Below are 12,862 nucleotides of genomic sequence, written 5' to 3' on the forward strand. Positions count from 1 at the left end.
AGCCCAGGGCCCGTCACCCCAAACATCTCCACCTGGGGCAGTGCAGCGGGCGCAGGAGTCAGGAGGCTCCCGGCCACTGGGGCGAGCCCTCCTCCCCAGGGCCCGGCCACGCCAACCTTGGTGAAATGGTGCACCCGGTACAGTCCCCACGGCTCCTTCCCAGTGTGTGTCTCTGCCCGGTAGCAGGTACTGGAACAAACCATCCTGGGGGATAGGGGAGGGGAAATAGAGTCAGGGGGGAGAGGGAATGTAACGGCAGGGGACAGGATCTAAGGGAACTGAGCATCACCTGATTGGCAGGTCCCTGAAGGCCACGGAGTGGTCCATGAAGTAGCCTGGGAGGAGAGAGGGACAGGATGGGTCAGCTAGGATGGGTCACCACCACCCACAGAAAACCTTGGTGACAATTAGAAAAGGTGTCGTCTCTGGTGGACACAACCTCATGGCAGGGCATGGGGCTGGATCCTCACTGTACTGTTGTTCAGTGAACAACCTACACAACTGGACATGCTGGCCCTGGGGTCACTGAGACATCCTAGGCAGGCAGCCGTCACCCCCAGGAGACTCCTGGTTGTCCCCCTACAATCCTTTCTGCTCTGAGGACACTGGAGGTGTCCTCACCCCTGCCGCTGCCCTCCAGGCAGGTGCTTACCAGCAAGCCCCACCTCTGCTGTCCCAGCCAGGTTGAGGTCTTCAAAGCGGGAGGGGTCGATGTTGTAAATTTGGGATGGGTTGGCATTTGGGGTCATCCCACAGCCTTCCTGGGAGGAGGCCAAGCCACAGAGGTCAGGGGATGGATAACCTTGGCCTCCACTTTGCAGCCACAACCTGTTTCTCCCCAGGAAGCATCTGGAATTGCCCCTCCCCCCGCCCCGCGCCAGTCCCGGGGACCCTCTCTGCAGGGGACATAGGCCACTCTTCACGCCTGGGGTCCCCGGAACAGGGCACACAGCAGGGCGCGGGGGGCACTCACAAACACAGCTCCCCGGAGGAGGTCTGGCACCGTCATGGGGGTGAAGCCCTGTGAACGGGGAAGAGGCGGGGTGAGGGCACGGCTGGACCCCCACCAGACCCGGGGCACTGCAGAGTGGGCCGGTGGCTCCCGTGTGTCCTTCAGAGCCCATTCCACCTCGGGGGAGACTGAGGGAGGCCTAAACAGCGGGTCTGGAGCCGGGGCTGGGACCCCGGGGTCCCTGCCGGTGCTTCGCAATTCCCTCTCACTTCATCCCACCTGGGGTAGCAGGAGGTGTAGCTAGAGCTTTCTGTGGCTCCCCAGTGCCCTCAGGAAATGTCCGGGTCCCTGACCATGGTCAACACCCCATGCCTTCAGCCCCCACCAACTCCTCCTGTTCCAGCAACACCTCCTGACGCCTCCTTTACACTACGGGAGGCGGTGAGGTTACAGGCACAGGCCCCAGGGCCGGCTCCAAGCAGCAGCCTTGAGACCTTGGCTAGTTACGCCCTCTCCAGGCCTTAATTTCTCCATCCCTGAAGTGGGACTACTGAGACCACCAATCTTGTAACGTTGCTCTACGAATGAAATGTGTCAATAATAATGCATGTAAAACTCAAACCATGGCTGGAGCAGAGGGAACCCCCTCGTCCCCGTCTTGAGCCCTCTGAGTCCCTGTCAGTGTCACCCCCTCCAGGCAGCCCTCCCATCCTGCCCCGTACCCGGTGGACGAGCTTGTTGAGTGTGAAGTTGACCAGGCCGTGCTGCAGGAGGGCCCCAGCCCCACGGAGGTAATAGGAGCGGTGACCGGACACATGGGACAGGCGCCTGGGAGACAGACGGGCCGACAGGCAGGGGTGTGGGGGCCGGGGCTGCTGGGGAAGGAGGGGGACCCAAGCAGCCTGGGGCAGAGGCCAGCTGCCAGGCGGGGGACTGGACATCAAACATTCATGCGGGGTGAGGCGCTGGCAGCTCCACACCCGGTGTGGAGCCAGGTGCTGGGATGGGGAGGGCAGAGGGGGTGCGGGCGGGGCTCACTTCTGCCGGATGATGTCAAGTTTCTCGGCGATCTCCAGGTGGCCCCGAGGTCGGAAGGAGAATGCTGGATCCGGATGAGAAGCGGATGAGAAGCGGTGGGGATAAGGTGGGGGGAGAGACAGAACGGGGACAGAGAGAACATGAGAGAGAGAGAATGGGACAGAGAGGGAAGGAGAGGGCAGCAGAGGCGGGACTGGCAAAGGGAGAGATGGCAAGCAACGCAAAGCCGGGAGAGAGAAGGGAAAGGGAAGAGAACGTTTAGGGGGAGGTGGGGGGGGTGCGAACAGAGTCAGAGTCAGAGAGACAGATACGCACACCGGAGTCATGGAGGAGGCCCCATGGGAAACGGCCCGCCATATACACACAGAGACTGGGGAAGGCGGAAGAGGGAGCACCCGGCACACCCCAGACCCCGGGGACACCCCAGCCTGGGCTCCGGGGCCTGGGGGGCCAGCCCACCTGGCTTGTCTCCGACCACGTGGAGCACTCGGGCCTGGCTCTCGTCCCCGACGGGCTGCAGGGACACGGCAGGAGTCATGGGGAGGGTGGTCCCAGGCGGGCCCCCGGGCTCCCCCTGCCCCCCACCCCCTACCAGCAGCACGCTCACCACTTCCGGGTGGGTCTCGTTGGGCAGCCTCAGTGCCCGCAGGTAAAACTGCTCCTCAAGCTCCGTCTCCTTGGGGTACAGGACCGTGAGCTGCTTGCGGATCTCCCGGCCGTGGGCCCGCAGCCTCTGATATTGGGGGTCCTGGGGGGCGGTGGGGCAAGCGGGGTTGGTCCCTCAACCAGTCTGACCTCGGGCCTTGCTGGTAGAACCCCTGGGGTCGACACCCACTCTCTCTTTGGCCCAACGTCCTGAATTTCTCTTTTGGGAAATTCCCTCACCTCACCTCGCCACCACATGGCAAGTCCAGGGGTGGGAGGGGGGGGCCGTGACGCAAGCCCGGCCTGCCGGAACATTCTATTGCCTGGGCTGCAGTAAGCGGCTTGAAGGCAGGCGCAGGGTCCGAGCCCCGGGACCAGGGGTGCAGTGGTCAGGGGAGTGGTCCCCGTTGTGCCCCAGCCCGCCGCCCCTTTCTCGAAGGGCAGAAAGCGGGTCTGGGAGTGAGAGGTAACCAGAGACCAAATATAAGCCAGCCTGCTAGGTTTCAGGAACCAACAGATTCACTTGGAGCAACAATCCTGTTTGTTGGTGGTCTTCTGTCACGGGGTAGGAGTCGCGGCTCAGGGGGCACCTGCCCACTCCCACCTGGGGCAGGGCACCAGCCCGAGGGAGTACCTGGTGCACTTGAGTGCCGTCCTGGTTTACCTGGTAGGAGAGAGACATCGGGTTGGTCAGGGTCATAAAGCGGGGGTTCGGGAGGAGGGAGAGAAGGAGGGGTGAAAGGTCAAACGGGGCCGGGTGGGGTGGGGCAGGGCAGGTGCCTGGCTGGACAGACCTTCCTCCCCTCCATGCCTCAGTTTCTCAGTAAAGGCTGGGAAGAGGCAAGATAACGGAAGAGTAACCGCACCCGCACCTCTGTTGACTGAGCCTGTCTCTGTCAAGGGCTCTCACGGGTCCTACTTCTTCACACTGTGACAGTGGCGCTGGGTGTGTTGCCCATTTCGTAAACGAGAAAACTGAGGCTCGGAGAGGGGAAGCCGGTGAACCTGCAACTTTCTCCGAGCCAGAGCAGCAGACAGAACCAGGCCGACCCGGGTCTGATGGTTGGGTGCCTACCAGCTTCGTGTCCCTTGGGTGAATCTCTTTCCTTCTCCGAGCCTCGGTATTCCCATCTGTGAAATGGGCTAACAGGACCTCCCCAGCAGGGCTGCTATGTGGCTTCCCTGAGCAGACAAGTTAGCACTCAGGGAACGTTAACTGTGATCAATTTTGTTGTGGTCACTGGCTGCCTGGCTGTGATGCACACAGTCGGGGGCCTGGCACTCACATAGTAGGGCCACTGGGAGGTGTAACTAGTCTTGCAGCTGGCCGTCGAAGGGCGTGGCGAAAGGCAGCCCAGTTGCCTGGGTGCGAAGCCTGCCTCGCCCACTTTCTGGCTGTGCCCCTTAGGCACATGCTAACCTCTTGGGGCCCTGGTTGTAAACGGGGTCTGTATCATTCCCATCTCATGGCGTTGGGAGGATTCAGAGTAAGGAAAGAACAGTGCATGGCACACAGTGGCTGCTAATATAAGCATCTGCCATTATTTCTATGATTACTCTTCTCAGCCCCCCGCAGCAGGTGCTGTTGGCTGTTGAACCCAAGACTATTTGTGCTCCCTCTTCCCATCCCACAGCCCCGACTCAGTTCACCCTCCCCGGACGGCCTGTAGTTCAGGGAATGTGGGCTGAGCCCTAAGCCCGTGGCAGAAACTCCATCCCTCCTGCGGGGGACAGGTGTGGGTGGGGGGTGTCTGGGCCTATGAGGCAGGAGGGGACTCTGCTGGATGCTTCGGGAAGGGTGTCCCTGCTCTTGACAAAGGGAACTCAAGCCACAGAAGTCCTGTTTTCCACCTCTGGCAGAGTCATCCAAAGAGAGACGGTACTATGCCAGCCATCTTGGGCTCTGAGAGGGGAAACTGAGGTCAAACTAACACAGTGAAGCCCCACCACCTAGGACCCCTGCCCCCGCGTCCCCTGCTGCTCACCAGCAGGTTCCGTACTGCCTCAGCCACAGCGCCCTTCTCTTCCTCCAGACTCCGGATCTGCTCCCGCAGCTGCCTCAGCTCCTGCCATGTTGAGATCTGGGGGAGGACACAGGAGGGAAAGGCATGGAGTAGCCACTGTCACCTACCCCTTCTCGCTGCGGCCTCCCCCTGCTGGCCACCTGGGGCCCAGCGGCCAGGCTCTTTCTGTCCTAGAGCTTCCTGATGTAAATCCCAGCCTCCTTTGCAGCTACCTGTGCTCATGTGTCCAAGATCAACCAGTGGACGTGAGTGGGAGTGTTAAGTGTGATCTTGGGTCACCTCCTTGAAGGTAAGCCCCCATGCTGGGCTTTCTGTCTCTTAGTCCCCTTGGACTTGATGATGGGATCTGAGAGGCAAACCGGACAGCATCCTAAGGGATGCGGAGCAAGAGCGTGAAAGGACCCAGGCGCTGGGGGGCATGGAGCTCAGGCCCTGCCAGTGCTCCCCTCTGAGTCTCAGAGAGAGACGCAGCCTCTGTCCTATGGGGCTGCCGCGCTAAGCCTGTCCCCTCCAACAAAGCAGGCTCAGCTCTGGTTAGTGGGCACACTTCCTGCTGTGAGGTCCCCAGAGTCCCTGAGCCTCCTGCCGGAAGCTACCCTGGCCCTGCGGGCTGGCTCCAGGTCCTGAGCTTTCTGTCTCCTAAACGTCCATCAGGCCTGTCCTCCTCCTGTCCCCCGACTCCCGCCCCACTCCAGGTCCTGTCATGTGCCACAAGGACCGCTGTGCCATCTCCCAGCCTTCGGGCTCACCTCTTCCAGTGCAGCCAGAGCTCTACACAATCCCTCCCCTGCCTGGAGGCACCCAGAGCTCCCCAGTGCCCCTAGGAACAATTCACGTGCCCCATTTTTGCCCACAATGTCACATGCCATATTCCTCGTCACACTTCATGCCCCAAAGAAGTGTTTTTCGAGCTCTGGGATGTGACCCATTAGCGGGTTATAAATAACTTAAGATCGCTAAAGCAGCACTTTAAAAAATTGTGATAAAATATAAAGTTTAGCATTTTATGGGGCACCTGGGTGAATCAGTCAGTTAAGCGCCCAACTCTTGGTTTCGGCTCAGGTCATGATCTTACGGTTTGTGGGTTTGAGCTCCACATTGGGCTTTGTGCTGACAGGGCGGAGCCTGCTTGGGATTCTCTCTCTCTCCCTCCCTCTCTACCCCTCCCCTGCTCATTCACTCACTCTCTCTCTCAAAATAAACAAACACTTAAAAAAATACATAAAGTTGGGGCGCCTGGGTGGCTCAGTCAGTTGAGGGTCTGACTTCAGCTCAGGTCATGATCTCCCAGTCTGTGAGTTCGAGCCCCACGTCGGGCTCTGTGCCGACAGCTTAGAGCCTGGAGCCTGCTTCCGATTTTGTGTCTCCCCCTTTCTGCCCCTCCCCTGCTCACACTCCCTCTCTCAAAAATAAACAAACATACAAAAAAATTTTAATATTTGAAGGGTAGCAATTTAACCATCTTTAAGTGTACACTTCAGCGGCACTAAGTATCTTCACACCATTCCACCAGAACTTTATCTTCACAGACGGAAGTGCTGTACCCATTAAACGCTATCTCCCTGTGCGCCTCTCTCCCGCCCCTGGTAACGACCGTTCTGTTTCCTGACTCTGTGCATCTGACTACTCTAGGCACCCTGTATGAATGAAATTAACCAGCTTCTGTCTTTTCCTGATTGTCTTATTTCACTTAGCATGCCCTGAAGGTTCACTCATGCTCTAGCGTGTGCCAGAACTTCCCACCCTTTGGAAGCCTGGATCACTGTACTAGACACCATTTTATCCATTCATCCATCCACCTTTTGGCTACTGTAAATAATGCTGCTATGGACATGGGTGCGCAAATACCTGTCCAAGTCCTTTCTCTCAAGTCTTTGGAGGATATACCCAGAAGCAGGACTGCTGGATCATATGCTAATTCTGTGCTTAATTTTTTGAGGAATCGCCCCACATTCTAGTTCATTTTTCTGAGGTTTCCGTTCTCCTCTGATAAAACGGGGGAAATAATACGGTCATTACGAAACTGAGTTGGGGCAAATATGTACAAAGCACCTAGAGCAGGGCCATCCTCAGCACGCCAGGAAGGTCTAGCAATATGGTGACTCTGGTTCTCTTTCCCTGGCACGTAGTATTATATTATTTGCCACCTTACTAACAATGCCTGGGACATAGTAGATGCTCCTTAAACAGCTGTTCAGCAGAACCATGAAATAATTATTTAAATGCTTGCTACCTGTGGGGCAGGTGCAGGGCTCTTCCTGCCCAAAGGCGACCAGCTCTCCACCTTCGTCTGATTCACATCCCTGTCCCTCTATTTCTCCCCCCTCTCCCATTTTCTTTTGTGGTCTTCAGGAAGCCTGGTAGGAGGCTGGAGCACAGAAAACACTGGCGCATAATAAGTTCCTAAGAGCGAAACAGGTACTCAGCACACTTTATGGAACAGGTGCATAATAGGCGGGTACACAGTAGGGCCCTAGCATCCGTGGATAACAGGCACACCTATGGGGGCCAAGCACACAACATACTGACCAAACTTGGGAAGGAACTAAAATTCCTCCAATAGTTTTGCCCCCTGCTGGATCGTATCCTGCCAACCCCGTTCGGCCCCGCGGCTGATGGCCGGCGCAAGCGCACTCACGATCGCGGGCAGGTCCTCCGGCCGCAGCTCCCCCTTGCGGAGCTCCAGGGCGCGCGCGGCCTCTTCCGGGCATGCGCACAGAGGTTCCATGTCCAGATGAGGGAGCGCGCTGTAGCCTTCGCGCGCATGCTCGTACAGGAGGCTCCGGTCTCGTCTCTCCGTGGCAAAAGTTCTCCTTGGGCTCTGGCTGCGGATGCAGCCTCTCCGGGAACGAAGACCCCTACCAGCCACCAACGGCCACAAGCGCCGCACCATGGACGCAGCCATCTTGGACAGGGGACAAGGAGTCACGGACCCTTCGTCCCGCCCACGCCGCGTTTAGACCAATTGCAAAGCAGCGGTCCTGCCAATCAGACCCTGGATGAGGTGAGCGCCTCTCGAGCCTCAAACGCGGTTCGATGAGAAAAAGCGACGGTGATTGACTCTGTCATTGACCAATCGTCTTCTGTTCCCCGCCCCCTCGACGTACACGGAAGGCAAAACCAGCCAATCCCTGCCCGGATGACCTCCGGAAGGGGCGAGACGCAAATTCAGCGTGCCTGCGGACCTCACCAGGGTCGGTGAGGTTGATGGGGTCCTCAGATGCCTCTAACCTCCCCGGCCGGCTCCTGAGTTTCCCTTCTGCTTCTGTGTGCGGAGGACGGGAGGGGTTGTTGAGTGCCCGCTCGGAGAGAAACTAAATTTATGGAGGGAATTTCCGTCAGCAGCGTGTGGGGTTGTGGTTAGACCGTCAAGGAAATTCCTTGGATTTAATCAGAAGGCTCTGAGGACGGGGTGGGGAGAATTTGGGCCTTTGTCCGGCTCCGGCCACGTTTCCCTTTTCCTTCCTGATTCTCTTATCCCCTAACACAGGGACCCTGCAGGCGGCGGGATGTCCTGGTTCGGTCTTCTCCGTGGCCTCAACCCGTCCCTAAATAATGGTAAGTTAGGGGCTTGAGCTGGAGAGATAGAGCTGGATAAGGGTTATGCCCACCGAGACTCGGTGCCTCTGCCGCAGCCCCGGGGGACTCGGTTACATTAGGGATGGACAGATACACGGTGCGTTAGCGGAGCTCGCGCTGCGGTGGCAAGAGTTGGGAGGTGGTTGCATTGGGGGCTACTATGCATCGTCAGGTGGGTATCAGGAGTTTTGGGTCAGTATTTGAGTTCTTCGGCCGGTGCTTATTAAATACCTTGAGTGAGACATCCAAGCAAAGCGTTTAACTCATTCATTCAGCTGATATGTATTTTTTAAAAAAATGTTTAAAGCTTAAATCCAAGTTACTTAATATATAGTGTAATAAGGATTTCAGGAGTCAAATTTAATGATTACCTAGAACACCCAGTGCTCATCCCAACAAGTGCCCCTTGCCCATTTAGCCCACCCCCCTACCTTACACCCCCTCCAGCGTCCCTGAATTCTCTGTATTTAAAAGTCTCTTATAGTTTGTCTCCCTTTCTGTTTTTATCTTAGTTTTGCTTCCCTTCCTCTATGTTCATCTGTTTTGTTTCTTAAATTCCACATATGAAGGAAATCATATGATATTTGTCTTTCTCTGACTTATTTTGCCAGCATAATACACTCCAGTTCCATTTATGTTGTTGCAAATGGCAAGGTTTTGTTCTTTTTGATCAATGAGTAATATTCCATTGTGTATATGTATGTATGTATATGTGTATGTGTTCATATATATGTTTGTATATACATACCACATTAAAAAATTTTTTAATGTTTATTTTTGAGAGGGCATGAGCAGGGGAGGGGCAGAGAGAGGGAGACACAGAATCTGAAGCAGGCTCCAGGCTCTGAGCCATTAGCACAGAGCCCAACATGGGACTCGAACTCACAAACCAAGAGATCATGACCTGAGCTGACGTTGGGACTCCTATCCAACTGACCCACCCAGGTGCCTCTTCTTTATCCATTCATCAATCGATGGACATTTGGGCTCTTCCCATACTTTGGCTATTGTTGAGAGTGCTGTTGTAAACATTGGGGTGCATGTGCCCCTTCAAATCAGCATTTGTGTCCTGATGATGAGTGATGTTGAGAATATTTTTATGTGTCTGTTAGCCATCTGGATATCTTCTTTGGAAAAGTATCTATTCATGTCTTTTGCCCATTTCTTCCCTGGATTGTCTTTAGGGTGTTGAGTTTGATAAGTACTTTATAGAGTTTGGATACTAACCCTTTATCTGATATGTCATTTGCAAATATCTTCTCCCATTCTGTCAGTTGTCTTTTAGTTTTGCTGATTGTTTCCTTCATTGTGCAGAAGCGTTTCATCTTGAGGAGGTCCAAATACTTTGTTTTTGCTTTTGTTTCCCTTGCTATTGGAGACATGTCGAGTAAGAAGTTGTTGCGGCCAAGGTCAAAGAGGTTGTTGCCTGTTTTCTCCTCTAGAATTTTGATGGCTTCCTGTCTTACATTTAGGTCTTTCATCCATTTTGAGTTTATGTTTGTGTATGGTGTAAGAAAGTGGTCCACGTTCATTTTTCTGCATGTCTCTGTCCAGTTTTCCCAGCACCACTTGCTGAAGAGACTGTCTTTATTCCATTGGATATTCTTTCCTGCTTAGTCAAAGACGAGTTGGCCACACGTTTGTGGGTCCATTTCTGGGTTCTCTGTTCTGTTCCACTGATCTGAGTATTTGTTCTTGTGCCAGTACCGTACTGTCTTGATGATGACAGCTTTGTAACACAGCTTGAAGGCTGGGACTGTGATGCCTCCAGCTTTGGTTTTCTTTTTCAACATTACTTTGGCTATTCGGAGTCTTGTGTGGTTCCATATGAATTTTAAGATTGTTTGGGGCGCCTGGATGGCTCAGTCGGTTAAACGTCCGACTTCAGCTCAGGTCATGATCTCATCCTTCTGAGTTCGAGCCCTGCGTGGGGCTCTGTGCTGACAGCTCAGAGCCTGGGCCCTGCTTTAGATTCCGCGTCTCCCCCTCTCTCTGCCCCTCCCCTGCTCGCACTGTGTCTCTCTTTTTTAATTAAACAAAAGTGTTTAAAAACCAACTTTTAAGATTGGTCTAGCTCTGTGAAGAATGCTGGTGTTATTTTGACAGGGATTGCCTTGAGTATGTAGATTGCTTTGGGTCGTATTGACATTTTAATTTTTTTATTTATTTTTATTTTATTATTATTATTTTTTTAATATTTTTATTTATTTTTTTAAAATTGTTTACTTTATTTTATTTTTTTATACAATTTATTTTTTTAACATATGCAATTATTTTCCATCCTTTACAATACAGTAGTTTCAATGATACTCCAAACAGAAAAGCAAAGTGAAAAATCAAAACCCCCACTTCTATTTCATGTAATTAGACTTATACAGAAATTAGAAGGTTAGGTACCAACTAGTTAATCACCTAATTTCACAGCTATCTGAAGTGGCAGCTTATCTATCGTATTGACATTTTAAACAATATTTGTTCTTCCAAGCATATATTTTTCAAGTAGGTGCCAGGCACAGAGAAGGCTGCTTTATTGTACTTACTGGTTCCACTTCTTGTACTTATTGACGTCAGATGCTTCTCATGGCCGTGCCCCGCCCCGTGAGGTCTTTCACTCACTCACTCTCTCTGCTAACTCTCATTAAGCACTTTGTGGTTGCCAACCCCCCAGGAGCACTGGGCAGGCTTACACCCTGCTTGGAAAATCTGGGTTAGCTTGACACACATCTCTCATGGTGGCCTCTCCCACACTGTGCTCAAGAGGGAGACGTGATTATGGTGTTTGTGATGCAATGAGGCCACCGGGTCCCTGAGAGGCAGAGTTCTTGCTCAAGGGCACGCCGCTAGGAGGAGACTTCCAGGAACATCTCATCCCCTTTGAGGATTCTGCTGTAACGTGAGACAGAGAGCCGGTGGGCCAGGGCCAGCCCTCGATGTGCAGGGAATGTAAAGCTTGGGTGTGAAATGGGTGTCACAGGGAGGAGGAGGGACACCTCCCGGAAACACCCCATTGGATTGCTGTGGAGACGGCCCGACTTAACATAGGTACAGTGCATAGAACGGTACATGACATGGTGTGAATCTGTTTGCTTTAAAAAAGAAAAAATTTTTTAAATGTGAATTTAGTTTTGAGAGAGAGAGACAGAGCACGAGCAGGGGAAGGGCAGAGAGAGAGGGAGACACAGAATCCGAAGCAGGCTCTGGGTTCCAGAGCCGGTCACAGGGCTCGAGCCCACAAACCCATAAGATCGTGACCTGGGGCTGAAGTCAGCCACCCAACCAACTGAGCTACCCAGGTGCCCCTGAATCTGTTTGTGTTTATTACTATTTTTAAATGGCATTAAACATGAGCATCTTCCTTGCGAATAAAATGAGTCAGTTCACGTTAATTGTTTAAAATAGAACCAGACCCGTGGTGGTCGCTAGGTAACCATTACTGCTATCATTAGCAACCACCTCTAGACGGAAACAACTCCATCCTCATAAAGGACTCACGACGATGCCTAGAAGTCTTAGCCGTGCATTGGGATGATAACCCCCTTGTGCCCTCCCGGTTGTGTGTCCCTAGGCCTAGCCCTGGTCCCCCAGCTCTGGGCCTCCCGTCCCATGGCCACCCTGAACCAGATGCACCGCCGGGGGCTCCCCAAGCGGCCGCCGCTGAAGCTGGGCCCCACGGAGGGCCGGCCGCAGCTGAAGGGAGTGGTTCTGCGCACCTTCATCCGCAAGCCCAAGAAACCCAACTCGGCCAACCGCAAATGCTGCCGCGTGCGGCTCAGCACGGGCCGGGAGGCTGTGTGCTTCATCCCCGGCGAGGGCCACAACCTGCAAGAGCACCACGTCGTGCTGCTGGAGGGCGGCCGCACCCAGGACCTGCCCGGCGTCAAGCTCAAGGTCGTGCGCGGCAAGTACGACTGTGGCCACGTGCAGAAGAAGAAGTGAGCGCCCCGAGCCCCCCGGGGGGGCTGGGGTCTCACCCAGAACGAGCACCTTCCTCTCTGGGTGCCTGGGGTGTCCTCGGGAAGCTACCCCGGCTCCGGAAGCGCCTGGTCCGGGGTTCAGATCCTGACTTCGCCTCTTCTGTCGGGACCACCACTTGCCCGCGGGGGTTCTGTGTGTGAATGGTCAAAGGCACCCCTCTGGCCACATGGACCTTTGGCTCCAGGTCCCTTTTCAGTCGGGGTAAGGCCCTGGCTCTGTACTGCCATCTGGTGGGAAGGAATCGCAATAAACAACAGACACCCCCGCCCCCAGTGGTTGTGATGTGATCCCTCTTGTACAGGATTTTCCCTCCTCGTGGTATTAGCCACTGACCTCCCCCGGGGGCCTCGATTTCCTCCAGAAAAGCGCTCCACTCACATACCCCCTTGGCATAAAGTCAGTGCTCTAAGTGCATGGCACACGCCACTCTAAGCAGCTGGACACAGCACCGCGTCCGCGCCCGTCCCTCCCTGCAGGCCCAGGACCTGGGCAAGGAGAGCGCGGCCCTCCGGCGTCCTCATCTGTGGAAGGGGTCACTGGAAGGATCGGAGCGGCCTGTGTGGGAGCCGCTCTTCTAGGTTATTTTCGGACTCCACACACACCTGCCTCCCCCTCTTTGTTCTGTGGCCTCGGGTCTGTCTGTTCCCTG

At 54.6% G+C, this 12,862-nt stretch overlaps 2 protein-coding genes across 4 annotated transcripts; one reads left to right on the plus strand and one right to left on the minus strand.

Annotated features, from left to right (window-relative positions):
- On the minus strand, positions 1 to 7,603 carry LOC115280421 (serine--tRNA ligase, mitochondrial-like). Its single transcript, XM_029925304.1, is given in 13 exon segments — positions 1 to 32; positions 117 to 204; positions 290 to 335; positions 653 to 724; positions 726 to 761; positions 974 to 1,021; positions 1,675 to 1,780; positions 1,991 to 2,054; positions 2,450 to 2,504; positions 2,598 to 2,738; positions 3,270 to 3,299; positions 4,621 to 4,716; positions 7,298 to 7,603. Coding segments are annotated over 13 exon segments (1,068 nt in total). The 5' UTR covers positions 7,565 to 7,603; the 3' UTR covers positions 1 to 13.
- A 130-nt stretch (positions 7,604 to 7,733) lies between these two features.
- Positions 7,734 to 12,485, plus strand: MRPS12 (mitochondrial ribosomal protein S12). 3 transcript variants are annotated; one of them, XM_029925306.1, is made up of 3 exons: positions 7,734 to 7,857; positions 8,150 to 8,217; positions 11,804 to 12,485. In XM_029925306.1, exons 1-3 carry the CDS (start codon positions 7,799 to 7,801, stop codon positions 12,172 to 12,174), a joined length of 498 nt encoding a protein of 165 aa, XP_029781166.1. In that variant the 5' UTR covers positions 7,734 to 7,798; the 3' UTR covers positions 12,175 to 12,485. The 3 variants fall into 3 exon arrangements, with proteins under 3 accessions (XP_029781166.1, XP_029781167.1, XP_029781165.1); XM_029925307.1 differs by having other exon boundaries at positions 7,765 to 7,853; XM_029925305.1 differs by having other exon boundaries at positions 7,831 to 7,928.
- The last annotated feature ends 377 nt before the right edge of the window (positions 12,486 to 12,862 follow it).

Source organism: Suricata suricatta, chromosome 16 (assembly GCF_006229205.1).
Source record: "Suricata suricatta isolate VVHF042 chromosome 16, meerkat_22Aug2017_6uvM2_HiC, whole genome shotgun sequence".
Taxonomy (NCBI): Eukaryota; Metazoa; Chordata; class Mammalia; order Carnivora; family Herpestidae; genus Suricata; species Suricata suricatta.

Excerpts from the sequence above, each read along its gene's own strand:
- MRPS12 (XM_029925305.1), top strand. The coding sequence starts at position 7,867 with ATGGGGTCCTCAGATGCCTCTAACCTCCCCGGCCGGCTCCTGAGTTTC. Across the intron at positions 7,929-8,149 it reads AGTTTCCCTTCTGCTTCTGT|GGACCCTGCAGGCGGCGGGA; the intron begins GTGCGGAGGACG and ends CCCCTAACACAG. Across the intron at positions 8,218-11,803 it reads CAACCCGTCCCTAAATAATG|GCCTAGCCCTGGTCCCCCAG; the intron begins GTAAGTTAGGGG and ends GTGTGTCCCTAG.